At 39.9% G+C, this 27,907-nt stretch overlaps 2 protein-coding genes across 5 annotated transcripts in view; one reads left to right on the top strand and one right to left on the bottom strand.

Moving 5' to 3' along the window:
• Positions 1-4,237, top strand: part of fance (FA complementation group E) — a 47,366-nt gene extending 43,129 nt beyond the window's left edge. For all 4 annotated transcript variants that reach the window (XM_068057101.1, XM_068057099.1, XM_068057100.1 and 1 more), the window contains one exon: positions 42-4,237. In XM_068057101.1, the coding sequence (XP_067913202.1) occupies positions 42-146 (105 nt within the window). In that variant the 3' untranslated portion in view covers positions 147-4,237. The remainder of the gene's footprint in view (positions 1-41) is intronic.
• A 153-nt stretch (positions 4,238-4,390) lies between these two features.
• On the bottom strand, positions 4,391-27,907 carry LOC137383829 (probable E3 ubiquitin-protein ligase makorin-1). Its single transcript, XM_068057098.1, has 8 exons — positions 27,745-27,907; positions 17,890-18,018; positions 15,675-16,099; positions 12,433-12,548; positions 11,288-11,481; positions 9,584-9,691; positions 8,624-8,753; positions 4,391-5,279 (listed from the first exon to the last, which is right to left on the bottom strand). The coding sequence occupies exons 1-8, from the start codon at positions 27,795-27,797 to the stop codon at positions 5,088-5,090; spliced, it is 1,347 nt and encodes a 448-aa protein (XP_067913199.1). The 5' UTR covers positions 27,798-27,907; the 3' UTR covers positions 4,391-5,087.

The raw sequence follows: 27,907 nt of genomic DNA, 5'->3' as shown, positions 1-27,907 counted from the left end.
GAAATTTTTCTAAAAGAATTGATTATTGTTGCTTTTTCTAGATCACACCAGCTCACAAGAACATAGTGTCATCTGCCTTAGCATTACATACAACATTTCTGAAGAAGTCAATGCAGGCAGCACTGAAGCACATCATTACAACGTGAGGTTTTTTCTTGTCATCTAGAACAGAGGAAACAATGGTGGGACACAGAGGAATTGTGGTTATATATTTCATACATCCAGTTTGATTGGAGTACCTTCTTCGGTTCCACAGCAAGAATTAGAATGGGTGAAGACTACCTATCAAGATATCCAGTGTTATATTTAAAGTTGATAACTGCTACTATATGTTGTGTATGTTACATCACAATGCCATTTGTACCTTTTTGCCAAAGCTTCCTATTAATTGAGGGAAAGTCCTTGGCCCAGAAATGCACACTCCCTTATTTTGGAAAAGTAATTTGTGGTGAAGAGATAGTGTGAATTGTAATTGTCCATAATTGGACAGATGATTTGTATCTTACCAAAAACAGGAACTTGCTCTTAATCTGCATGCGGTTTAAGAAGTTACTGCATTTGTACTGTTAAACAAATTAAACTCATAACAGGAATTAGAGCTGGTATTTAACAGTGCAAGGACTCTCTTCTATAATGAAATTTATGTTCTCACAATGCCACTTAACCTGAAGTCCAGAAAGGGAACAGTTGAAAGTGGAATCTCATTCCTAAAGGAAATGAATTATTCAGAAGTAAATCCAATCTTTTAGTTAGAAGATGGAACTAGGCAGGTTCAATTCCTGGTCTGTATAGGTGTGGTTGATCGCACTGGGGTAGAGACAGTGATGGGGAAATAATATTGGCAGTAGGGAGAAAAGAGCCAGAGAGGGGAAAAAATGTTCATGGTGTAGTGATTTTAACTGAACAATTTATCAATTAACTAATTCAGGATTGATAGGTTAATTGGCCATTATAAATTGCCCCTAGTATAGGTAGGTGGTAGGGAAATATGGGGATGTGGTAGGATTAGTATAAATGGGTGGTTGGTCGGCACAGACCCAGTGGGCCGAAGGGCCTGTTTCAGTGCTGTATCTCTCTAAACCAATATTGTGGGTATGTCAAGGGTAAAAGACTCCATTAACATTAGCCACCTGGCATTAGCTTCTTGAGCCTTCACAAATACATTTTTTTGTCCTTGTTCAAGTAGATCTTAGCATCATTTCCTTAGCTTATATTTAATTATTTTAGAAATACAGCACTGAAACAGGCCCTTTGGCCCACTGAGTCTGTGCCAACCAACAACCACCCATTTATGCTAACCCTACAGTAATCCCATATTCCCTACCACATCCCCACCTTTCCTCATTTTCTGATTAGTTACTCTGCCTCCTTTTATCTTTTAAAAAAAAAAGACTGCCTGCCTTAAACTTGTTTTTTCAGGTTTGTGCTTTTGGACAGAGCTGTTTATTATTGTGTCATTAATACACTCTCTCTGGACTGTTCACCACACTATTAGCACTCCCTTTGCCTTTCTCCCATGACATCTTTGCCATTTAATCTCACCTGCTTCCCCCCCCCCCGTGCCATTTGCTTTAAAAAAAACATTTCTAATCTTTGCCAGTGCTGAAAATCAGACCTGAAATGTTAACTCTGCTTCTCCATAGTTGCTGTCCAACCCAAGTATTTCCAGCATTTTGTTTTTATTCCGTTATCTATTTCAGGCTGCCTAAAATATGTATGTTCTAAACATACCTCTTACAATGGTTTCCTACATCAGCGAAAATGGATTGGTGCAATTATAAACCACTGAAATATCAACTGTGACTCAGCATTAATGTTTGCAGGCAACAGCTAAAATGGATTAGGCTTTTCTATGATTGACTACAAGAACAAAAATCCAATACCATTTTTGGGACCAATGGCTGCTTGAAAAATAGTGTAGTTTTGATCTTTGCTCCAGCACTGGCAGCTATGCCTTCAGTTAGATCCCTAAACTTCCTTTAAGTCAGTCCTGAAAAGTCTACCTGACCAAATCTCTACATATGTCAAACTGTCTGGTCACTGTCTTGCAAAGCATCTTGGGACTTGTTACTGAGAGCTATTTAATTGCAAGTTTCTCTTTTCCTCCAACCCCCCCCCCTTAAATAGGAGAAACTGTTGGCTCCTATACAATAACCTGCACTACTAGCTGTGACTATAAATGTTAGTGATAATAAACGTTAGTGGGTCTTTTCATATAGCCAGGTCTTTGCCACTTTCCCCAGGGTTGCTGTGGCTCTTCAAAAGTAACAGCACACAGAACCCTTGCAGAAACTCAATCCATGGCAATCCTTCCAATTAAAAAAGGTAAAGCCTTCAGTAGCCATCCTGCACCACAAACTTAGTATAATCTACATATAATCACCTGATTTAGGCAGCTTGTACTAAACAAGGTAAATGCCAATTCTTTAAATATTAAACTCCAAAAATTGATAGATGCCTACTATGCTTCCTCTGGTATCTGCCTTTTATCCATTATTTTTAGTTTAGGAACAATGAGGGCCAGTATTATAATTGGGACTTGAGGTGGCTCATATGGTAACTGCTGCTGACTGCTACTCTAGGGCCTGTACCAAAATCAGAAGGACAAAAAACAGCAGCCTCAATTATTCGTGATTCAACTGCACCCTGCATTTGCATCCTCAGATCAGAAGGCTTGCTTCTTCAGCAGTACCTCCCAACACAAACATCAGTGCTCAGAAGGGTACAGGCAGCAAGCACATATTGCCTTCAGATTGCCCTAGGAGTCATACCATGCTGACTTGAGCAGATCACTGTTCCTTCATTGCTGCTCGGACAAAAACTTGGCATTCCCAACCCAATAGAAAATAGGAGTAGGCCATTTGGCTCTTCAAACCTGTTCTGCCATTCATAATGCTCATGGCTGATCATCCCACTCAGTAGCCTGTCCCTGCTTTCACTCCATACCTTTTGATCCTATTGAGGACTGCCTTCACATTGACTAACAGTTCACTACTCAAGGGCAACTAGGGATGGGCAATAAATGCTCTTTGCCAGTGACAAGGCTCATTCCTCCAGCTACCAAAGCAACAAGCAGTGCTTCCTTGAAATAGTAAGTACAGACCCTTCCTGATGTTAGACTGCTGCAGTTTCCCTGTGGATCTGCCACACATACTGCTAACAAAGAAAAAGTTCAATGTGTCTGTAAACACAGACTCCTGCATAGTGACCAATTTCATTGCTTGTACATATGATATTCAAAACATCCCTCTTCAGGTAATGGCCCACCCTAGTACCAACCCCCCCACCAGCAGGAAAGAGAAATGCTCCATCATACATTTAGTCTTAAAAGTGCTGTATCAATGCTTAATTGTAACAGTTAAAACATTCCACAGCACTTCATTTTAATCGGCAACATTAGCAGCAAGCCACAGGAGGTAATCAGGACAGATGACCAAAAATCTAGTTGAGGGTATAGAATCACGGAATAATACAGTGCCAATAGGTTTTTAAAAAGAACAGCTTGAGAGAGAGAGAGGGAGGAGCTGAGAATTTGAGCTTCAAGGCCAAGGCAATTGAAAGCTCCTACCACTGAAGCAGTTAAAAATTGGGGATGCACAAAATCTCAAAAGGCTTGGAGGATCTGGAAACAAGGATGAGGATTTTAAAACAGGGGCAATGTTGGAACGAGCCAATGTAGGTCAGCAAACATAAAAATTAGTGGCAGTTAGGATATGGGCAGCTGAGTGTTGGATGGCCAGAGCAGAAAAGCATCATGGTCTCCAGGCAACAAGTAGCATTTATATAGTACCTTTAACATAGGACATTCAAAAGGCACTTACCAGTGATAAACAATTTCACAGCAAGTCCCACTGTTTAGGCAGGATGACCAAAAGCTTGGTCACAGATGTAGATTTTTTTTTTTTTTTAAAAAAAGGTGGTGGAGACAGATTTAGAGTAAGAATTCAAGAGCTTAGGGCCCCCTCAGTGCTGAAGGTACAAAAGATACAGACAATGGTTTCAGCAGATGAACTAAGTTAGGGTTAGAGTCTGGTGAGGTTACAGGAGGTGGAAAAAAGATGGTCACAGTGATTGAGCAGATATTGTTGGAAACTCATCTTGGGGACAATACAGCAAGTTTGTGAAATGGTCTGGCTCAAATTTCAGACAGTTGCCAGGGAAAGGATGGGAATGGTGGTCAGGGAACAGCATTTGTGGTGACAAAACCACTGTAAAGATGTGATAAAGAAATGCTTTTCTCATGGGAATTTGAAGCTGTCATTGTATTAATTTATCTACAAAATGCCAATTTTAACATCTAATCAAAAACATGCCCCATGTGATGACTAAAGCACACATCTTACACCAGGCATATCAGAAAGTGCAAGAATTGACCACAAATACTTACAAAATATTTTTTTATTTGGACATTGTTAGCACAAAACATTTTAAAAAAAAACATTCCCACTGATTTTAAGCAACAGCAGCTCATTGATCAGGATACAAAATGTCAAACTGCTATTGATCCTATTCCCATGTTAAATACTCATTTTCCCCAATTCTCAACAGCTGAAAGGAAGCAGAAAAACTTTCAGCTATACTGAACCTACATTATTCAACTTTTCCACGGTTTAGTAACTCAGCATCACTTTAGTACATATACAAGGTTTACTGAAATAGCAAATTCCCCACTGAACAAGTGAATGTTAATCCCAATGTGCTGAATTCCATGCTCAAAATCAATCGGACATCCAATATCAAGTCACTACAATATGAATTGTTCAAATCATTGAGGTATTGCAGATCATATTCATTCTTCACAAATGGAATACATTTTCTCTAACCTAAAAGGGTTTTTGTTGAACTGCTACAACTACAGGTTTTAGCAAATAAAAAATCTCAATAATTAATGCAAGAAACAAAAGTCTCAACTGCACTTGCACTATCATTGTAGACAGACTAGTTATAAATGCCTAACTATATGGTTTAGCCTGCTATCTGCAACAGCACTGCCAAAATATAGGATAAACAATTGCTATCAATATTCCACCTGCTGTATGCAGTAGCACTGCTCCACACAGGAAGATTTTTAATGGCACAAAGCCATGTTAATCATCAGAATCATCAGAATCATCCTGATTAAAATCAGATAGATCTGAATCAAAAAGGTCATACTCAAAGTGTGCCAAGTTCTCTAAAAAGGTATCATTCAGGGAAAGAATACCAAGTAGGTGAAGGGTACGGTCATAGTCGTCATCCTCATCGCAATCATCGTCTTCCCACATAATTCCTAATGGAGGCTGTGGGATATATAACAAGACATTAAATCCTCCCAAGATTTTAAAAAAAAAAACTAGTTGTGCAATGCTTCTGATAAAGGTTCAGCCTAAAGTCAGAACAGCAGTTGATCATATTAATTTCCTTTATGTTAGCTACCCTGGAAAAGGCAAGTAGATAGCCCAGGAGTCTGCTGCAGCTGCTTCCCTCCTGTGCCAGCAAGCTGCTGCATCCACTGCATTAGATGTTTCTTGTAGGGAAATGGCAGACCTTGTTATCCATCATTGATAAATAAAGTGGCAGTGCTGCAAATGGCAGGATGCAAAGTTGAATCACGTAAGGCAGCACAGAATGTTGTTGGCACAGCAAGTACATTTAATTGGCTGAGATACACAAACTTAAAGGCCACAGGCTTGGGTCCCAGTTATTTTCAGCCAGGCTGACTAGAAAAGGTACACCTAACAACTAAATATAGCAAGAAATGGAACCTTTAATAAATGATATTTCAATCAGAATTCTATGCATTGAGAAGTTAGTAGGCATAGCATGAGGCCACCCACAGAAAAAGCAGTCTTCTCTCTCTCCAAAGGAAAGAGAGCTAATTTATGCCATGCAGGGAATGGAGCCTTAACTGTTACTGTTTTGCCCAATGCTAGGGATGCTGAGACTCGTATTTTTCTACTTGTAGAAAAAGTAGCATATTCCAAAGTAATTATATAGAGAGCAATAAACAGTTAAGTGAGACATCAGCAAGCAACTGGCAAAATCCAGGTAAAGGCCTTCATTTGTTCCTTTGCTGCCATGTCGAGATTACAAGTTCAGTTGTTAACTTCAATTTTTAAAGTTTACAGCACAGGTGAGAGAGAGAGAGAGAGAGATACAGCACTGAAAACAGACCCTTCAGCCCACAGAGTCTGTGCCAACCAACAACCACCCATTCATACTAATCCTACATTAATCCCATATTCCTTACCAGATCCCCACCATTCTCCTACCACCTACCTACACTAGGGGCAATTTACAACGGCCAATTTACCTATCAACCTGCAAGTCTTTGGCTGTGGGAGGAAACTGGAGTACCCAGCAGAAACCAATGCAGTCGCAGGGAGAACTTGTAAACTCTGTACAGGCAGTACCCAGAACCGAACCCGGGTCGCTGGAGCGGTGAGGCTGCGGTGCTAACCACTGCACTGCCCCATTCAGCCGACTGTTTGTGCCTGCTTCAAAACGCTCCTTTTTCAAGTGCATATCCAATTCCCTTTGAATGTACTGAATCTGCTTCCAAACGTTCAAGTAGTGCATTCCAGATCATAAACTCAAAAAAAAAATCAGCTCCTCAGGTTCTTCTGCCAAGTATTGAAATTGGTATTCTGATTATTGTCAATGGAAACACTTTTTCCCCTTAAATTTTGAACTTGAGCCTCCCCTTCTCGAAATGAGCAATCCCAGCTTCTAGCCTCTACATCTTCAAGGCTTTGAGACCCTTCCTAAAAAAGTGCAGTGCCAGAACTGGACTAACTAGGTGATGAGGTTTAGCATAACTTCCTAGCCTTTGTACTCTGCCTTTATTTCTATAAGAAAAAGAATCCCATATGGTTTAACAGCTTTATAAATTGTTTAATAGATTACAATTTCCAGTCTTTGAAGACCAAATGTGTCTAAATAAATATTGTTTAGGGCTTGCGGCACTTCTACACAGACTGCTTCAGTATCTAAGTCGTCGCAAATGGTGCTGAATGTTGTGCAAACGACCCCACTTCTGACCTTATGACTGAAGGAAGGTCATTGATGCAGCAGCTGAAGATGGTTGAGCCTAGGACACTACCCTGAGGAACTCCTGCAGGTGACATCCTGGAGCAGAGATATTGACCAACAACCACAACCATCTAATTTTGCACTAGGTATGACTCCAACCAGCAGAGGATTCCCCCCCACAACCAGATTCCCACTGACCTTAGTTTTGCTAGGGCTCCTTGATGTCATACTCTGTCAAATGCTGCCTTGATGTCAAGGGCAGTCACTCTCACCTCACCTCTTGAGTTCAGCTCTTTTGTCCATGATTGAACCAAGGCTACAATGAGGTCTGGAGCTGAGTGGCCCTGGCAGAACCCAAACTGAATGTCACTGAGCATGTTATTGCTAAGCAACTGCTGCTGGATACCAGTGTCGATGACACCATTCATCACTTTACTGATTGAGAGTAAACTGATGGGGAGGTAATTGGCTGGGTTGGACTTGTCCTGCTTTGTGTACAGGACAAACCTAGGCAATTTTCCACATTGCCAGGTAGATGCCAGTGTTGTAGCTGTACTGGAACAGCTTGGCTAGGGACACAAGTTCTGGAGCACAGGTCTTCAGTACTATTACTGGAATATAGTTAGGGCCCATAGCCTTTTCAGTATCCAGTACCTTCAGTCAGTGGCTGTCCAACAGGCCACCACCCTCAAACTATTTCACGAGATGGTAAAAAAAAAAAGTCTTCCTGACAAGTTACTGATACCAAACTAAGAGGGGTGAAGCCCAAATGCCTTCTCTGTACTATGCCCTTCCAGACAGCCAGATTTCCAGAAAAATGTGTAAAAGTCAAATGATCATCAAATCTGGTCTACATTATAAACATGGGTTGGAAGTGGTTCAATAAAAAGGGTAAATTGCCATGAAGGTTATGAAGGTGGCGCAGTGGTTAGCACTGCAGCCTCACAGCTCCAGGGACCCAGGTTCAATTCTGGGTACTGCCTGTGTGGAGTTTGCAAGTTCTCCCTGTGACCGCGTGGGTTTTCACCAGGTGCTCTGGTTCCCTCCCACCAAAGACTTGCAGGTGATAGGTAAATTGGCCATTGTAAATTGCCCCTAGTGTAGGTAGGTGGTAGGGAATATGGGATTACTGTAGGGTTAGTATAAAATGGGTGGTTCTTGATCAGCACAGACTCGGTGGCCCAAAGGGCCTGTTTCAGTGCTGTATCTCTAAATAAATAAACAGGATTTACACCTTTGTCTTACAAAAACTAGGATAATTTAAGTGCCAAATGTTGAATTTGTCCAATAAATCAGCACAAAAATTAAACTGCTGACCCAAGTGATTGCTGTTTTAATTAGAAGCCTGCATACATTGAAAGTTTTTTGAAAATTTATGCTCAGTTCTTTTAAGAGTTTTGTTTTGGAAAGGAAGGCAAACGTAGTTTGGAATTTAACGAATACCAAAAATTTAAAGGGCTGAAGACTCAACTTATTAACAAAGGGAAGGCCTGCAGTTCAAATTTTCCTGGAGATGAGGCAAAAGTTAGATGGTTTGATAATATTACCCTGTCATTAAACAGTCTGATAGAGCACAGCAGTACTTATGATGCAATATATAGTATTTTCTTACACGATTTCTTCGCTTCCTTAGTTGATGCCGTATGGGTCGATATCCCTCTGGAAACTCATGCAAGTAAATGCATTCAGATTTAAAAGGACATCTGCCATTACTTCGTAGAAAAAACTTGCAGTGTATTTTTCTGTGAAAAGAATCAATCGTTAGATGTGAATCAACTGTTGGTGGGTGGGGGTGGGGCAGGGAAAGGTTTCTCCCCTGAAGCAGTCAACTCCAGAACTAATCACAGCAAGAAATGCCAGCCACTTCATCCTTTGCCCAAATAACCATTCATGTGCCACTTGGATAGCATGTTTCAACAGGCAATTAGACTGAAGGGCAAGCCCAATCCTATTTGTACCTCCAACAAGGAGAATGGATAATGATCAGGAACCCAAGCAGATTCCACCCACCCCTTCTAACTCTGGAAGGCTACGTTCAATTGCATCATCCTTGCTTCAGTTTGCTAACTGGGGGTTTGAACCTACAGCCTTCTTTGTCTTCGAGGCTGTTACTTATTGCTTTCGATCGTTGAGTCATTGGAGGAGTGAGATGATGTTTAAATAAAAAGAGAGAGAATAAAATGGGAGCTATGATATTGGAAAATTAGTTAACAAACCTAGGGCTTAAACTTGAATTACTCACTTGCATTTAGCTTGGGGAACAGCAGAACACACGGAGCTTCAGAGACAAGTCCAGGTAGGGACCTTTAACATACAATACCCAATTTTAGAAGTTTTAAACCCACCCCCTCCCTAGAATTACAATGCTTATGTACTCAGATGGGTCAAATAAAATAAAAGGCAGCTAGAACAATCTGGAAAAACTAAATGTGGCATTATTCAGGCTGCAGCTTTTAAAGTGGTGGCTTTTCTGTGGGATCTTTGCTGATCTAGATTCCAGTAGAATCCAGAATTAGGAAACAGGTTAAAATAGTTTTCATTGAGATATTGTAGTACCAATATGTAAACCTACCTCTTTTCAGCTTTGAATTTTTCAATTAGTTTCTGTTTCGGTTCATCAACTACCCAGAACTTGTATGGAATGTAGTAACTGGACACAACTCTACATTCAGGACATGCCCTGCAAACAAGAGGATACCTTTGAAGCTTTTGGTTTACTTCACACACAAGGAAATATTTTCACCATACTCCCTCCCAAAATTTACGAGTGTCCAGGCTGTCATAAATGCCATCAGCTGCACTGTATAAATTCAACTTTAAGCCAGATAATGCAGCACGGATTTAAGATTTGCTTATCCAGACATTTAGAAGTAATATGTTTCAATGAGACACACATTTTGCTGCAACCAACATGAATCGCTTTCCGATACCAAACATTAACTTTCCCTTTCCTACAAGGCTACCAAAAATATTTCGGCATGCAACAGTACTCTTTAAAACGTTTTCTGAAATTTGATAACTTTTTAGGAAGAGGCCATTGTAACACTTGGGCAGGGAGAGATTGTTACTTAAAGTTGAAGTTCATGGTATTGAAGGCAAACTGTTGACCTGGTTAGGAAATTGGCTGAGTGGCAGGAGACAGTAAGGATAACTGGTAAAATGGGGCTAGTGATGTCCTGTAAAGTTCTATGCTAGACGATGGGATAGAAAGCCACATATCCACATTTGCCAATGGCGCAAAGATAGGGGAGCATTGTGAGCAGTGTAATTGGAACAAAATTAGGCACATTAATGGATTAAGTGAAATCCTTTTGCCTGTAAATGTAAGCAAATGGGAGGTCATCGACTTTGGACATTTTCTATTCGTGAACAGCTAGAAACAGTGGAAGCCCAGATACATAGATAATTAAAAATACCATGAACATGTACAGAAAAATCAAAAAAGGCTAATGGAATGCTGGCCTTTAGATCTAGAGGATTAGAATACAAAAAAAATAGATGGAAGTTATGCTACAGCTATAAAAAAGCCCTAGTTAGACTGCATCTGGAGCTCTGCGAGCAGTTCTGGACAACCCACCATAGGACATATATATTGGCCTTGGAGGGAGGACAGCGAAGATTGACCAGAATGATTTACCTGAACTCCAAGGGTTAAATTATGAGTAGAGATTACACAAACTAGAGTTGTATTCCCTGAATTTAGAGATTATGGGGTAATTTGATTGAAGTTTAAGATATTTAGAGGACTAAGGGGCACAGTCTAAAAATTAGTCAGACTTTTCAGCAGTGAAATTAGGAAACACACCTACACACAAGTGGAAGTTTGGAACTCCTCTGTAAATAGCAATTGATCAATTGTGATTTAAGGTTTTTAGATCAATATATTTTGGTTAAAGATTTAAGGGATACAGGACAAAGGCAGGTATATGGAGTTAGACGGTGCAAAAAAAAAGTCACGATCTCTGAATGGCAAACAAACTTGAGGCTAAATGGCTTACTTCTGTTCCCAAGTTAACAGAAAGCCATTAATTTCACCCTCCAGGAGTTAATTCTCAGACAAACTCAGCACACTTGGTGATTGTATCTAGGCTGTCCTTGACCATCCAGCTCAGCTAATTAGACAAACTTGGTGAGCTACTGGGAAAGTCCTAGACTATATATTCATTGGGATTTGTATTCTTTAGACACTAACAGTTAACATTTGATAATAAAGACAATTAGAGTAGTGAGATTACTAATAGCTCCAATACTGAAGTTGTTCCATTTGGTGACATACTTTATTATATTACTGGTAAACCCCTTGCTGTCTCGCCATTTCTTGATACAGGTCACACAGAAAGCATGGTTGCAATCAGGAAGAATTGCAAAACAACGGTCTTTAGCTGGTGTTTTTTCATAGACTTTCTCCATGCAGATTCCACAAATTATATCTTTACTCATTTCAAAGGCTGGGTCTTCAGTCAACTTTTCCTAAAAATTAAAGTAAAAAAGATACTTACTAAATGAGTGCTTCATAACTAGATTGGAATTCCTTTTCTCAGTTCTTTGTAGCATAGTTCTAATATCAGTCAGAGAGATACAGCACTGAAACAGGCCCTTTGCCCCACTGAGTCTGTGCCGACCAACCACCCATTTATACTAATCCTACATTAATCCCATATTCCCCACTACATCCCACCCTCCCTCAACTCCCCCACCACCCTCCTACACTAGGGGCAATTTACAATGGCCAATTTACCCATCAACCTGCAAGTCCTTGGCTGTGGAAGGGAACCGGAGCACCCGGCAGAAACCCACGCGGTCACAAGGAGAACTTGCAAACTCCGCACAGGCAGTACCTAGAACCGAACCCGGGTCACTGGAGCTGCGAGGCTGCGGTGCTAACCACTGCACCGCAATGTATCAATAGAAATCAGTCATCTGTAACCAAGCAAATTCTACTTGCATCATGACAGAAGCCACCCCAAAAGGAGGTTGTGGGGGGGGGGTTTGAATAAAATGCTTTTGGACAGTTCTAGGGGCTGCCAAAGAATTAAGTTTCCCTCACTTTTTTGGCAGAGAGAAATAATAGCAAAAATGTACTGCATTGGAGGTATGTGATGAAAGAGGGCAAAAGAAATAATTTAAAAAATTGAGGCCCCTTCAATCTCCATTGATGCTCTAATTAGTACAGCAATGCCATCAAATTGATCAAGGAACATTAACTGACTTGAACTTGTTCTTAAGATCTTTCATTGCCAACTGGATACCCCATTTGTTCAAAAAGTTAGTGATCAAAATAATTCAAGACAAAAAAGCCTTGAGAAAGTAAAATTATTTTACAGGGTGGGGGAAAAGAGGGAAGAACATTCTAAAACAAACAGACATTAAAATTTTGGTGACAGGCAGGTGGATTCAGTTGTAAAAGCTGCAATTGCATACCTGTGTAACAGATTGAGAAACTGAAGAATGGGTCTCCAAATCAGTTCGAGGTATGCTGTTGACACAGCTGGACATACAATGGAAAGGACCTGCTGCCTGTGATGTTGATGCACAATCTGAAAATGTGCAAACAATTCAACACAAATACCTGATTAAAGAGTAGGTGTAACAGAAGGAAACCAAAAATAGTTGTCAGCTGTGAAACTAAACCATCTGTGCAAAACTAAAGACAGATATACTACAGGAAATTCAGACAAATCACAAATTTAACAAGATCTTGCTACAGAAAAAAAGGACTGCACATAACCTAGATTTTCCAAAATTATAATTCTCCAATAGTAAATTGGAAAATAATTGGGGTAAATGTGTTCAACATTTACAGTTTAAGTTTAATATTCCATTTAAAAACAAATAAAATTGTCTTCCTTTTGTCCACTCCTCTTCTGAAAGTAAAGATTATGCTGTGGTTTTACAATTGCTCATGGCCCCAAACAAGAGGCCCTTTTTCTAATAGGAAAAGAAGTTTAACATTTACTTACTAGTACAGATCAAATATTCTCCAGTCCTTGCCGTGCAGCAAGGAGACCAATTGTACTACCCATAGCTACCCAGCTGAATTGGCACAATTAATTGCAAATTTACTAGTATTAGTATAGTTAGCTAGAAGACTGCAGCAAGTGATATTACAAACAAAATGAGGTGGCCTTGGCCCAAAGCATTTCAAATTAGACTTCGTGCAAGCATATCTATGTCATCCAGTTTTCAGCCATGGGCCATTATATGTGCACAATAGTCAGTATTGTACAGCATTCTAAGTCACTGTTGAGCAAAAAAGAGACAGACATCATGTCAAAATTATTTCATCAAATATGCACTTTTCTATATCAGTGCTGCCAGAGATCTATCCACTTGCCAGTTTGTTTTTGTCATTCCTCTAACAGACTCAATTGATTCCTAGCAGAGTACCATCTGAATTTGACCAACTTGCACATTTTTGAATCCAAGTCATTTATAGAAATTAGATATCATAGGAAGGTGGTCCATTTGAGACACTAGATTTCTGGTAAAATAAAGGGTTAACACTCAAATTCTAATATTTTTTAAATTGGGAACTTCTAATGAAACTATCAGATGGACCTAGATTAATTAAAATGCACTCCAGCAGATACCAGTATTACAAAGCAACCAAAAATCTATCCCAGATATCAGAGGCATCTCCCAGTTTTGGTTTAGGCACTAACAAAAGGCTATAGAACAAAAATTCAAGTCTTTTTTTTGGGGGGCGCAGGCAACATGGTATTCACTACCCATTCCCATACATCAAGGCCATTTAGAAATCAACCACAGTAGAACTGGAGTGACGTACAGACCTGACTGGATGGCTGCAGCAGATTGCCTTCCATAGGTGGGGATTAGTGAACCAGTTGAGTTTTTGAACAATCCAGCAACTGTTATTTTTTTTTACCTTAACTCATATGTTGCCATAGTTTTTTTGAATTCAGATTGAATTCACTATGAAGAACCCTCATGGAAATTCTATGCTATTGAGATTGTTGTCAAAATTTGTAAGAGTATCAACTGTTATTTCATAACAATGGTATTGCACCCACTAAAGGCTGCAGATGTAGGTTTAGGCTTATGTCAAATTTTGCAAATTGACCAACACAGTCCATGCAAATCTTGGCAATCCTGGACAATGAGCATAAATACAACACAAGATAACCTCAGTTAAGATGCTGTTCTATACTTAAACACCATGATCTTAACTGTCAATTAGTAGATACCATAAAAACAGACTAATTTTTCTTACAGGTGGAGTCTCATTCCTTTAGATTTTAAAGGAATGTTGGAAAGTTTAAATTTTAACTATATCTTGACTGTTGGCAAAGGTTGTGGGTAAGTGAAGTATTAGTTAATCCAATATTATCTTTGTTAATTCCAGCATGCAAGAATTAAACTTCACTGTACTGCAGATGTATTGCAAACCAATAATTAACTCCCTCCACTTTTGATTTTAAGTGGATTCAATTGACACCTTAAGCTTCAGTGAATGTAAATTCCAATGTTCCAAGGCCAACATGCAGGAGAGGGAAGAGAAGGAAAGAATCAGATGCTTATATGGATTACCTACTGGGAATTCAAATAAAGCCAGTATAAAAATAGCCACTTACTAGAGAGATATCTGTGCCTCTTAACTTCTATGGTAAAACAATGAAACTATGGACACTTGCAAATTATGAATGACAAACAGCCTTCAATGCACCAAGTCTTTTTTTAAAAACCTAAAAACATAGGACATAGCCTGTTGCAAAGGCTGCTGTATTGGAAACTTTCAGTCAGGAATTCAGACACTTTCCCTTGCAGCTTGCTTCCTTTCTGCCCCCAAATTCTCATGAGATCATGGTTTGCCAGCGTGAGGCACAGCAGGTTTTGTTCTGTATCCACTTTTGCAGATTGAGGATCTAGTCACAAAGATGTCTTGCATCTTAGTATTTGAACATTCTCATAAGAAAAAAAAAGTTCCAGTCAGATACCACTCTGTACAGCTCTGCAGTGGCATTGCTCCCCTGGCTAGCACATAGCTCTTTCAACCAATTAAGAAAAATACACTCCTCCTCCTCATCCCCCTCCCCTCCAAAACACCGACTGTTTTAAGCTTGTTCAACATTCGAGACTTGACTAAAGGCTTTCTGAAATCCAGGTACATGAAGTCATAGGATTTTCTAAAACGCTTTTAAAATGGCACACTCAAAAGACAAGGTTGGTCAGGCAGTATCTACTTTCTCAAACCAGGTTTGTCATTTTTCTATAGGTACCAGTGCAGATTTCTTCCTTCAAAATCTGTTTAATGATACAACATTAGGCTTGCAATGTCACTTTTCGAAGGGAAGTATCAACTTGGCTGATTTTTAAAATTTATTGGGACATTTTCAGTGCTCTTACTGACAGTCGGCACTTCCTAAAAATTTAGTTCCTGTCAGACTTGCAAAGCTTCTTGACACAGTCTTTAAAAGCAGTGTTTATTTCTGGATCTTCAAAAAAGATTGCAAAATAATTAAGATAAATTGCAGAAAACTCCTTCCTACTAAAGAAGCAAAATTTTTTCACCCACCATTCACCAAAGTGCAGTGCAGAGCATCAACAACCACTTCCTATATCTATCATACAATATGGAAGAGTTTGAAGAAATGCAAGTCTCAATAAATTCATAATACTCCTTTATGCAAAGGTTATTTACCTACCATGTTCTTGAAACAGAGGTTTAAATTCTGCAGCAAATTCCCATCTGTCTGAACTTGAAGGGGTTTCATTTTCTTTATCCTCTTTGACATCCTCTAGTTGCTTGCCAAAACGCTCAGCATTTCTACCAAATTGAGCGAAACCGGAGATAACAGGCTCAGAACCACGTCGACCCCAAGTGCCCTTTACAGTGTTTGAGTGGACGGTACGTTCTACAGCACGGGGATGCTGGGAAAATCCTCCCGGCACTCGCTGAATAGCAGGAGCAGAGCTACGTCTGTTTCTCGCATAGCTTCTTCCAGCAGGATCATTAGATTCCACACCATGGTAGCTCTGGGATGATCCTCCAGTCCTTAGCTGAAGGGCAGGCTCAGAACCACGTCGGTTTCCAGATGACCATCCTACAGTGGGTTGGATGTGTTGATATCTAGCACAATGTTTTAGTTATTGTTCATTAATTCATTTTAATACAACCTCATACAAAAAAAAACAGTCTTCAGAAAACCAGCCATTAAAGTAAATAGCAATCTGGGACTTGATAATGACGTATTATAGAAAGTCTAGCCAACCACTACTGTGGTAAACCCAAAGACCAATTCCAATGCACTTGGGTATCAATTAAAAGAGAATTTCATCAGGTTGGAGAATGGAACTATTCCCCCCAAATATTTGAGGCTTCCCTCAATGATTATATTAAAATTGCCAGCATGCTGTCCCAAACATCCAATCAAATCCAGCCTCTCTGTACTATCACTTCCAATGAACAGCTACCCCAAAGCCAAGTGAAACATCCAAAATTATGGGTAGTTATATGCTATGTACCCAATGAATTGATTGGAGACAGCCAAGTTGGCTGAATTTCAACTTAGTTGTGGAGAAAGGGCATCACCATATCACCCTCACCACTCCCCCTACCAAGAGAGATTACTAAAGTTCAATTTATAAATCACTGCAGTATTCCATTCAAAGAGACAGAAGAGGGATATCTTAATTGAGAAATGTGCTCCAAGAAATATGGGTTATATATTTTTCCTTGTACTATGAATTTTAGGTACTCTTATAAATGTTTGCAGGGGCTTTTGGTAAGAAAAAAAAATTAACTGTTGGTATGAGGTGTATGTTGTCCAATGATTAGGGATAACGTATGAAACTAGACATTTATAGTGTCAAAGGGCAAGAAGTTATAAGAATTCAGAATGATTAAAAGCAATTTAGAACAGTTTAGAATAATTGACTGAGAAATGCACAGTTCAAGAGTAAGACAGGAAGACAGTCAAATGGTTATACTGTTAAAAGATCCCAACTGTGAAGAACAATGCAAGCCTTTAAAGTGTCCCCATGTTAACTTTGTCTAGTGTAATCCAGGAGATGCCCATGATTATATGTAACGGTCTGCCATAACTGAATAGGCTACTGATAGTAATACCATAATACATTTACCAAATATAGTAGGAGAAATCATGAATGTTACCTAATGAAGCTAAGACCAAAAAAGGAACGTCATGAGACCAGAGAATGTGATTCAAAAATGTATAAAAATCCCTGGAGCCTCTTGAGGTATTCTATTTGTCACTGAAGAGGAGAAAGGAACAGAGGGGAAAACCATCACCTAGAGTCTGACTGGCCATGGGTGCTTGCTGTCCAAAAACTGGCATTGTTTGGTCTGAACTAAACTAAAGGTATATTTGCCCTCCACACTGCAGTGAAAAAAAAAAGCTACCAAATCATGTTGAATGTATTTACCCGCATTGTAGAAGCAATACTTTAGTTTTTATTTTAAAAATATTTTTATATCAAGCTATAAGACTTGCAGGTTGATAGGTAAATTGGCCATTATAAATTGCCCCTAGTATAGGTAGGTGGTAGGGGAATATAGGGACAGGTGGGGATGTGGTAGGAATATGGGATTAGTATAAATGGGTGGTTGATGGTCAGCACAGACTCGGTGGGCCGAAGGGCCTGTTTCAGTGCTGTATCTCTAAATAAAAAAAATGTAAAAAAGGTTCAGTCTGTGCTGTAATTGTCCCCCTTTAAATAGCTTTTCTGCTGGCACAGAATGCTTGCCACATTTGTCTACACAAGTTGCTGTACTACAAATGAACATTTACCATGTGAAGAAAGTCAAAAGTATTTCAAATGGTACACAGTGTTATAGAAACACAAGTGAGTGCAAAAAGCAGCATTCATAAGAATTCTTACAACTGCCCAAATACAAACCTGCAATGGTTTCCATAGAAGCAAAATCCATTTAAATAGTGTCTACAGATCTGGGACGACTTCAGCATAGAAAGGTCATGTGAGTAATAGCAGCTATGTCCCCATTTGCAAACTCCACAGACAAAGTTCCTGGAAAAGAGACATCACTAAATTTGTATGCTTCAAATCAACATATTACAAGATTCCCCAGGTTAACTGTAACTAGCCCAATACTCCATCAAGATAGGACACAAACAGAACAGAAGCAAGAGGGAGATTCAGTGGATAAAATGTATGTTCTAGATAGGAGAGGGTTTGACAGGCTGAGTGGCCTTTACTTGCTGTAGATTATGAAAATACTTGACCAGGTAACAAGTGCTCTTAAGGTTCTAAAAGCTCGACATTCCTATGATAAAGCTTAAGGGTAAAATACACATATATCAAGTTGTACCTAAATTTTGTGCCCATGACGACAATAGCTGCTACATTAGGTCATGCTATTGTTGAGACCTCAGTGAGACCGTTTGAATACAAGATATAACCCCCCAGACAAATTTAAAGAATTACATACAAGATTTTACATTAGAAGTCAAAGTCATCACCATTACTAAATAGTACTTTGAAAGTAGGTGATACCCTAAAATTATAAAGCTGTATTTTCTTTACTTATTAAAAAAAAACTTGGAAACTTCACACCACACTTACATTAGTCCTCTTGGATGGCAAAAATCTGAGATTAAAAGTCCCAAACTCCTCCCAGTTGCAATGGGTTGGATCTCCCAGACCCTTTCAAAAATCCATAACCTCTCTGCCCACTCCTCCAAGCCCTTTCAGCCTGGATGTTCATGAATAAGACGATTCCTTGTAGGGCTTTTCATTCTCTGTACACTTCAACTTTGAAAACAGGTTCAAGTCTTCACACCCTTTTGCTATCTCAGGCTTCCAAGAGCAGGTATTCCCTTTTCTCCCTCTAGGCCACTACTGCTGATCATCTTACTTACACAGACTTCTCAGAGGGTGCAACCACTGAGTTTCCTCCTACAACCTGCTTGCCTTCAGAAAATCTTATTTATCTGGACTTGAGACAATAGCTTATTGCCTTGTTCTAATATGCAAAGTCCAGAAGTCTGGACACAGTCACCTGGGCCTTCCATTGTTCCCAGGTGTTAACAGCTGCTTGGTATATTTCATCTTCAGAATCATTGACCCCTCATTTAAGAGCTGAAAGTCAGGGAGGGTGAAACCTGTTGACTTCAGGGATAACCAAAGAACTTTAACAAAAAAAAAAGTCTGATCTGTTGTCCTGGTAATGAAGATTTCTCTGTCTTGTCCTCCAGCAGAGTGGATGTGAGGTCACCTGACCCTCTGGACACCATCTTAAACTTTTTAAAATCATCATGTCAAAGTCCAGTGTTCATAACACTATCAAAATGGTACCAAAGCCTCCCAAAATCTGAAACCTTTTGCAACACTTGAGCTGCACACCCATATGCTACACACTTAAGATAAGCATTCTTGCATAGCATAGACTAACACGAGCTCCATGGTGCAATTTTCTGTTTTTCCAGTTAAAATTCACAAAAATGGGAACAGACAGGCAAAAATCTTAGTTGCACCTAGAAGTTGACTGGTTCCTTAAACCAAAAAAAAAAAAAAAGGAAAAATAAAGTCAAGATTAGAATGAGTGAATGTTGTAACAATTATTTACTGTGCCAAATTATCAGTAGGTGGAATGTTACAAGGCTAAAATCTAAGAAATTATATTCTAAATTTAATGAATCATGGCTCTGTGCATGTGACTACACTACAGGGAAAAAAGGTATGTAAAAAAGGCAAGTTCTGTTTATCCTGTACAAACTTGGGCAGTTGTCTGAAATGCAGTATAAACAGGACAGTTCCTACAACAGAATTGGAAGACAGCATTAAAAGCAGTACTGCACTACAAACAGAAATTTTCATACCACAATGTAGAAAACTCAACTGGTAGATTTAAGTTCCAGCAATTTCAAACACTCAGCAATGCAAAAACCCATCATCCTTCCAACAGTTTTAACATTACATTTATATATCCTATTGGCTCTGGAGAGAGGGGAAGATCAAGCCAAGACCTCAGAAAGCTAGTACATCCAGAAGCTGTGCAAGAGATCCAGCCAAGCAAGAACTACCCTGAACAACTGGAACAGCCATGACAAGAGAGACATTACAAAAGGTGACTGAGACGCTTCATCTGTGAAAGTAACAAAATCCATACCACCAGCTTTGTGCTGAGTTGTAACCATGAAAACTCTACAACACCTCAATAAAGTTCAAGACTACAAACACCCAGGCCTACACTTTTTAAAAAAAAAACTTTCCTCCTGAAAAGATCCAACAGGTTTACTATAAACCACAAACACCTACCTCACTTTGGACTTCAAACTACATCCTACCTTTTTTGCTCCATCTATTATTGGGTATGGGGTGGGGGAAGGTTGCAGCCATTTCAGAAATAAATAGTGCAAAAAAAAAAAAAAAAAAAGTTTTTTTAAACCTACAAGAAGACCTGTCATTTGTCTATTTGACCCTAAAAAACCTCAGGAACTAATACACTAACAAAAACATGATTGCTCTCAGTTGGGAGGTAAACAGTGGGAACCACCTGCACCCCTTTCCACCTGTAACACTTCCCTCATTAGCTAGCATGGAAACTTTGCAAAAATAGAGAGTCATCTAATGTTACCATAAATCTGGCCAGGAATTGCTAATACTTGAAAGATGTAGTCTGTGCCAGTTAGAAGGAACCAGCCAACCAATAGCCCAATCCCTTCTTTAAACATCTTGGCAACAGCAAAGTCCCTATCCCAGGTCATGGCTTAGTCTTTGGCGAGTGTCCAGAAGACTTGCAACCACCCTTAGTTACCCTGAAACAGAAGGAACAGGTTATTGTATCACTTCAGATCAGCAATTTTAAAAAATCACAAGAATTATTTGAGTGAAGGAGAATTTTTCCATAATGCATGTGCCAGGTTGGCTTAACTGACCAGGCATTGTTTCAATGTTAGGCATCTAGTGTTTAAAATTGCAAACACCAACCTCCCAGATGAACCAACAACCATTATATGGGTCTTAAGCCACAGAACATGCTTTGTACATTAAGCGCTTCCTTGTGTTTCTAGCAATACAAGTCTTAGTAATCAAAGTCTTGTGGCAAAAAATGATTAAGGACACATTACAAAACCTTACACTGGAATGCTCAGTCACAATGGTAACTAGCTACTGTATGACATCTACAACTACATAAATTTAACCTCTTGGGGCAGAAAAATTATACAGGTTTAGGCTCAACGAGTTGTTGCTTGTTGTTACATGCATAGTTGCAACTACACTAACACATATCACTTTAAAAAAAACCTTATATTTTTAGAATTTCAGGCAGCATACAAACAGAAGCCAAGGCAGAGGGAAAAGCCACTTTCTTGCACAAGTGGTTGACATGCTGAAGTCCGATCCTCTACTAACTCACTGGGTGCCAATAGGCACTTCCATGCCAAAAAAAAACTACTTAGTAACTATCGCAGTTCAAAGCAAAATAAGTCAGTCATTCAGCTGCACTGCATATGTTTCTTTGCCTCAGTAGTCTCAATGCATTGTAAATTAGACAGCGAGCCTCGACATTTGCTTTTTTAAGCAAGTTCTCGCAATTTGAAGACATTGAGTCTATTTGCCCCTAAAGATTATTAAAGCATGCAAACTTGTATTGCAGACTATTTACCACCTTGCCCCCCTCCCCCCACCATAGAGGAGCACAAAACAGCTCTCGACAACACAGATGGGAAACTGATACACAATAGCTGAACATTGTTATTGGGGGAGGTGCAAATAAAAAGTTCTATGATGGCTGCTTACAGGTAAGACATCATGTTAGACTTAGTGAATATACAACAGAAGGAACACAAGATGGGATTTTTTTTTTTTTAATTTCATTTGAGATTACAGTCTGAAGAACATGGAGACACCTTTTGGAACTCAAAGTAGATTAAGTTGTGAAAGATTGTTCTGGACGTGTCGGCAGCACTGTATGTATTGGGGGAAAAAATGACTGAAGATATTTTGGGACATTAGGGGAATTCAACCCTAACAGAGGACTGGTATAATTATGAACAAAGGTTACACATTTGGCTAAAAGCTAAGAAAATAGGGGATGAGGATAAAGAAGGTTTTCCTCACCATGATGGGCCAGATGCTTTTGAAGTAGTGTTTAACCAAATGTTGCCATGAGACCCCAGTACTTTGGACTATTCTGAAATTATTGGAAATTCTGGACTATTACAGTATGACCAAAAATGAAATTGTAATGCAAGTTGCATTTTGTGAAAAGCAGTTGCCAAGCGAGTCCATTAGAACATAGAACAGTACAGGCCCTTCGGCCCACGATGTTGTGCCGAACCTTTAACCTACTCTAAGATCAAACTATCTACCTACCCTTCATTCTACTACCATCCATGTACTTATCCAAGAGTCGCTTAAATGTCCCTAATGTATCTGCTTCTATTACCACCGCTGGCAGCGCATTCCACGCACCCACCACTCTGTGTAAAGAACCTACCTCTGACATCTCCCCAAAACCTTCCTCCAATCACCTTAAAGTTATGCCCCCTGGCGATAGCCCTTCCCACCCTGGGAAAAAGTCTCTGGCTATCCACTATCTATGCCTCTCATCATCTTGTACCCTATCAAGTCACCTCTCATCCTTCTTCGCTCCATTGAGAAAAGCCCTAGCTCCCTCAATCTTTCTTCGTAGGACATGCCCTCCAGTCCAGGCAGCATCCTGGTAAATCTCCTCTGCACCCTCTCTAAAGCTTCCACATCCTTCCTATAATGAGGCGACCAGAACTGAACACAATATTCCAAGTGTGGTCAAACCAGGGCCTTATAGAGCTGCAGCATAACCGCGTGGCTCTTATTGTTGATTACATTCTCAAATTAAAGAAACACTCCCATCACTGTGGTTATGATTCAAACTTAGGAGTCAAGCTTAGAGACAGTCACTGGAGGTCTAAAGAACAGTAACATCCAGGCCAAGCTTTTTTCGAGTAAAGGCAATACCCTGATGAGGAAGGAAGACAGCAATGAGACCACAGCCATGGAAACAGCAGAAAGTGATAGTTGTAGATTGCAAGGAAGTTGTTTTCTTGAGCTGGTTGGGGAGGTCCACCAGATTTCAGCAGGAACCAGGCCACAGCAGCCAAGTTCAGACTTTGAAATTTAGATACTACTGTTGCCAAGGTAACCAAACATCTAAATGAATGTGCATAGAAACATAGAAAATAAGAGGGTCGAATGGCCTACTTCGAGCCTGCTCGGTCATTCATTATCATGGCTGATCATCCAACTCAGGAGCCTGTTCCAGCTTCTGTCCCATATCCTTCGATCCCTTTTGCCCCAAGAGCTATATCTAATTCCTTTTAGAAAAAGGATGAATGTTTTGGCTTCAACTGCTTTCTGTGGTAGCGAATTCCACAGGCTCACCACTCTCTGGGTGAAGAAATTTCTCCTCAGCTCAGTCCTGAAAGGCTTACCCCGTATCCTTAGACTATGACCCCTGGTTCTGGACTCCCCCACCATCGGGAACATCCTTCCCGCATCTACCCTGTCAAGTCCTGTTAGAATTATAGGTTTCTATGAGAACCCCCCTCACTCTTCTGAACTCCAGCGAACATAACCCTAACCGACTCAATCTCACCTCGTAGGTCAGTCCCGCCATCCTAGGAATCAGTATGGTAAACCTTCACTGCACTCCCTCTATAGCAAGAACATCCTTCTTCAGATAAGGAGACCAAAACTGCACACAATATTCCAGGTGTAGCCTCACCAACACCCTGTAAAATTGCAGCAAGACATCCCTGCTTCTGTACTTGAATCCTCTCGCTATGAAGGTCAACATACCATTTTCCTTTTTTACCGCCTGTTGCACATGGTAGATATGGAGACAGAAGGTAATGTCATCAAGCAGGAAGAAAAACAGCACGTGGAAGATGAGAGAAACAGGGCTGAAAATATAATTCCAGCACCCACAAGAAAAATGAAAGTCAGAGATTCACAACTTACTTTCATCACTGATACAGCTGCAGCAATGTCTGTTATCTCAGAAGGGGAGTTCAAGAATCCCAAAGACACATTCCCTCACAAAAAACTGATATGAAACTGATTAGTTATTCCAACAACAGTTTCAGTGTTAGAATGCATCCTCACATTCCACCTTATTACTTAATAGTAGCAGGGAACAAAGTCTTCCGGATGGGAAGAAATTGGCTTAAGAAAATAGTTAAACTGGGCCTAGTTATGACAGTAGGGATTAGTAAGAGTCCAACATTGAGGAAGTGCTAAGAGAACAAAGTGGTCTTTGAGCAAGGAGGACAAATATGATAAAATTAGACATCAGAAGGTCAAAAAACCAGATAAAAAGGGCAATGCAGAGCCAAAACTTTGCAAAGCTAGGCCAGTGCCTTATGCAGTTAGAAGCAGTATGTAAAGAGCTGGATAGATTAGAAAGGGCGGGGGCAATTAGAGTGATGAGCAGTACCTGGGCCGCACCCATTGTGGTAGTTGGAAGGGCAGATGGGTCCATTCTGTAGAGATACACAAAAGCTAAATATGGCACATGCACGCGCACACATGCTCCATTGTATCAACTGCTCAAAGATGGAATAGATTGAGAGTGATCTGTAGAGTGACAGAAACAATTTGATGTAAAGAAAGTACTGACTAGCGATGCGGTTTTGACCCACTATGATCCCAAGAAACCATTGGCTTTAGCATGCAATGCCTCACCACAGGGGGCTAGGTGTTTTATTTCACATAATGGAAGACAGTATGGTGAAGCCTGTAGCATATGCTTAATGTACTTTAATGAAGTCAGAATAAAAATTACTCAAGTTGACAAAGAGGCATTAGCAATCATACTTGGTGTTAAAAAGTAACAAATACATGTATGGTAGGAAGTTCACTTTGTTAACTGACCACTAAGCCCTTACAAATATCATATTTGGTTCAAAGGTGAGTGTACCATCTCTAGTAACAGCATGGCTTCAGAGATGGGCATTGATTTTAATGGCCCATCAGTATGATAATGAAATATCACAAGTCAGCAGATCATGCAAACATTCTTCTGAGACTTCCCGTGAAGACTGATTCATTGTTAGCCATTTGAGTTACTTGTGAATTACTTTACATACACAAATGACAGGTCAGCGTCAGCCAGAGAAATTATTGAAGAAACTCATGGATGTGGTGCTCAGTAAGATACTTAATTATGTCATGAACAACTGGTCTAAAGAACATGAGAAACTGCAGGAGTATTTCACACAGAAACAAACTGAGCATAGAACAAAGAACAGTACAGCACAGAAACAGGCCTGTCTCCTATGGGATTGGAGTCATTATTCCATCAAAGTTGAGAGAGAAATTGTTAGAGGAACTTCATCTAGAGCACACAGGGATAGTCCATATGAAAGCAGTTGCAAGAAGCTATTTTAGGTATCCAAAGGGAGATAGAGATATTGAAAAGTTACAAAGTGTGTCTCAGAAGGAGGCATGATCCAATCAAAGTTCCTTTCATTCCATGGTCAAGCACAAGAAAACCATGGGAATAACTGCATGTCAATTTCTCTGAGGTGGAAGGTAAAGAGTATTGTGTTTTGGTTAATAGCTATAGCTAGTAACTAAATGTTGAGTCTATGCCCAATATCACAAGTACCAAAACTATTGAAGTTGAGAATTTTATGGGTTGCCAGAAGGGTTGGTGTCAAATAATGGTCCACAGTTTATGTCAGAAGAGTTTGAAATATTTGAGTAAGAATGGAGTCAAACACATTAATACCACCATGTCACCCAACATCAAATGGTGCTGCAGAAAGAGGCATACAGACTGTGAAGAGGTCTTTGCAGAAGTAGTTGCTAGATGACAAGCGAGGCAGTAATTTCCATGTTTCTCTTCAATATAGACTAAACTATTTTCTATTCTCTTAAAATAACCTTAGTCTACAACAGGTTGCTCATCATACAGGTTAGCATTTAAACATGCACCTCGGACAAGGTTTAGTTCGTCTAAGTCTGACGTCAATAGCAAAGCAAGACAGTGTGAAGATAAGTCATGATACTCAAGGCACAAAACTTGGAGAGTTCAGTGCCAGTTAGGTAATGGTGGAAAAACCAAAGTGACAAGAAAGAGTATGCATTTGGAGTGGTTATAAAAAGACAAGGTGCATTCACTTATCTAGGTGAAGAGTGGCAGGAGACACCGGTGTCATGCAAATCAGTTGCTTGAAAAGAAGAAATCTGACAAAGGGAGAGCATGAGAAACCTCCTACAATCTAAAATTCCTATAGCCCCAAGTGAAAATAAGAGCAAGTCACAAAGAAATTGAAAAAGTTTGCCAGCATCACAGAATCCACCAGCAGAGCAAAGTGAGTCTTTGATTAAGACTAAATCAATTTCACAGTCCCAAACATTAAATGGAGCTGGCAGTCAAAGTCAAAGTTCCAGGTTGACACAGTCCAAGAGGTCGAGAGTGAGAGAAACGTAGCCCACTTGATAATAATTTATACCAAGTCAAACTCTGAAGTAGTAAGTTTATTTAACGTTCTTGCAAGATCAGGTGTCCTACAAGCAGGCACACCGATCAACATATTCAGTTCATGTTTATACAATACAAATCCATTTGTCCATGCCTTTATTTTACATTATTGGTTATAACGTATTATGACACTAACCTATCCTATGGTTGCTACAGTCTCCTCCTGTGTTTACTTCTCCCCCTACTCTAACTTTCTAGCCCCTAACTCTTGTTTTTGTTTTACCTTATTTGGCTCTCCATTATGTGTTTTAACTTGCAGCAGTCAGCCTTTATCTTAGTGGGGCAGTTTCTTATTCACTACATCCTTTGTTCTAACTCTTGCTGTTTCTCTTTTATCTGCCTAAGCACAATTTTTAAGTGATGTACTGTCTTAAGGTCTCCACTGACATACCCTTATCAGTTCTCTTTTTCAGTGATTTCATTATGTGGTGCACAAATGACTTCTTGGTAACTTTCCACAAGCTGTAGAAACAACATTTCAGTATTTCTTATTCTCAAAAGAGCAAAGTCAAGTTAATGGAAGTGGAAGATAAGAGAGAGAAAAAGCCAGGCAGGTTAATTGAAAGAAAAAATAATTTGTTCTTTTCCTTACTTTTTGTCAAATAATTCCTTAATATGTAAATTACTCTTGCAATATCAGTTATGTTACAGTAACAAACACATAACACAACCTGTTAAGTTTCAGGTATTATTGTATTCTGATAAATTATGTACATACACCATTTTACATTGAGGGTAAAAGTTTATTTTAAAGTGATATTTTAATAACTGAGCATTTGTTACACTGCCTCTCTGCTGCCCTCTGTGTTGGAGATATAAATAAAACGTTCTATAATGGCTGTTTACAGTCAAGACCTCATGTTAGACTTACAGTGGATACACAACAGAAACAACTTTGTGTGCAGCTGTTGGGGCACCGAGGCTTAGGGTCTTCAAAGTCGACAGAACTCTAAGCAAAAAGAGACGCTAAACTTCGCTCTTAAAAACTACATATACTCGCCACTACATCTACTAAAAAGGTGCAAGAATGAACGAGGCGGTGCAGGAAACCCTTCTCTCTCCCCACCCCACCCCACTTCCCCGTCAGCAGGACAACAGACAGCAGCGCCCAAGCCGGCGGCACACCCGCGAGCTAGCCAGCACTGGATTCTAGAACTCTGAGTGGGCCGGCGCGCGCTCCAACCGTCACAACAACAGCGGAAGAATTTAAAACATCTTATCCTCGCTCTCGGGAGAGTCGAACCTTTCTCACCGTCCCTCACCTGCAGAGAATACGCCTCCGACGCGAAACACTGTCTGACCATGCCTCTGCCATCCTCCCGCTTCTTTCCCTGACGCCACCTACTTTCCGCAACGCTGCTTTATTTACAGGCCGAAGGCCCCATCGGTTTGGCTTGGCCAAGAACCGCCTCCTGCTTATCGACT

Source organism: Heterodontus francisci, chromosome 25 (genome assembly GCF_036365525.1).
Source record: "Heterodontus francisci isolate sHetFra1 chromosome 25, sHetFra1.hap1, whole genome shotgun sequence".
In the NCBI taxonomy this organism is placed as follows: domain Eukaryota; kingdom Metazoa; phylum Chordata; class Chondrichthyes; order Heterodontiformes; family Heterodontidae; genus Heterodontus; species Heterodontus francisci.
This window is presented reverse-complemented; position numbering and strand designations above follow the sequence as displayed.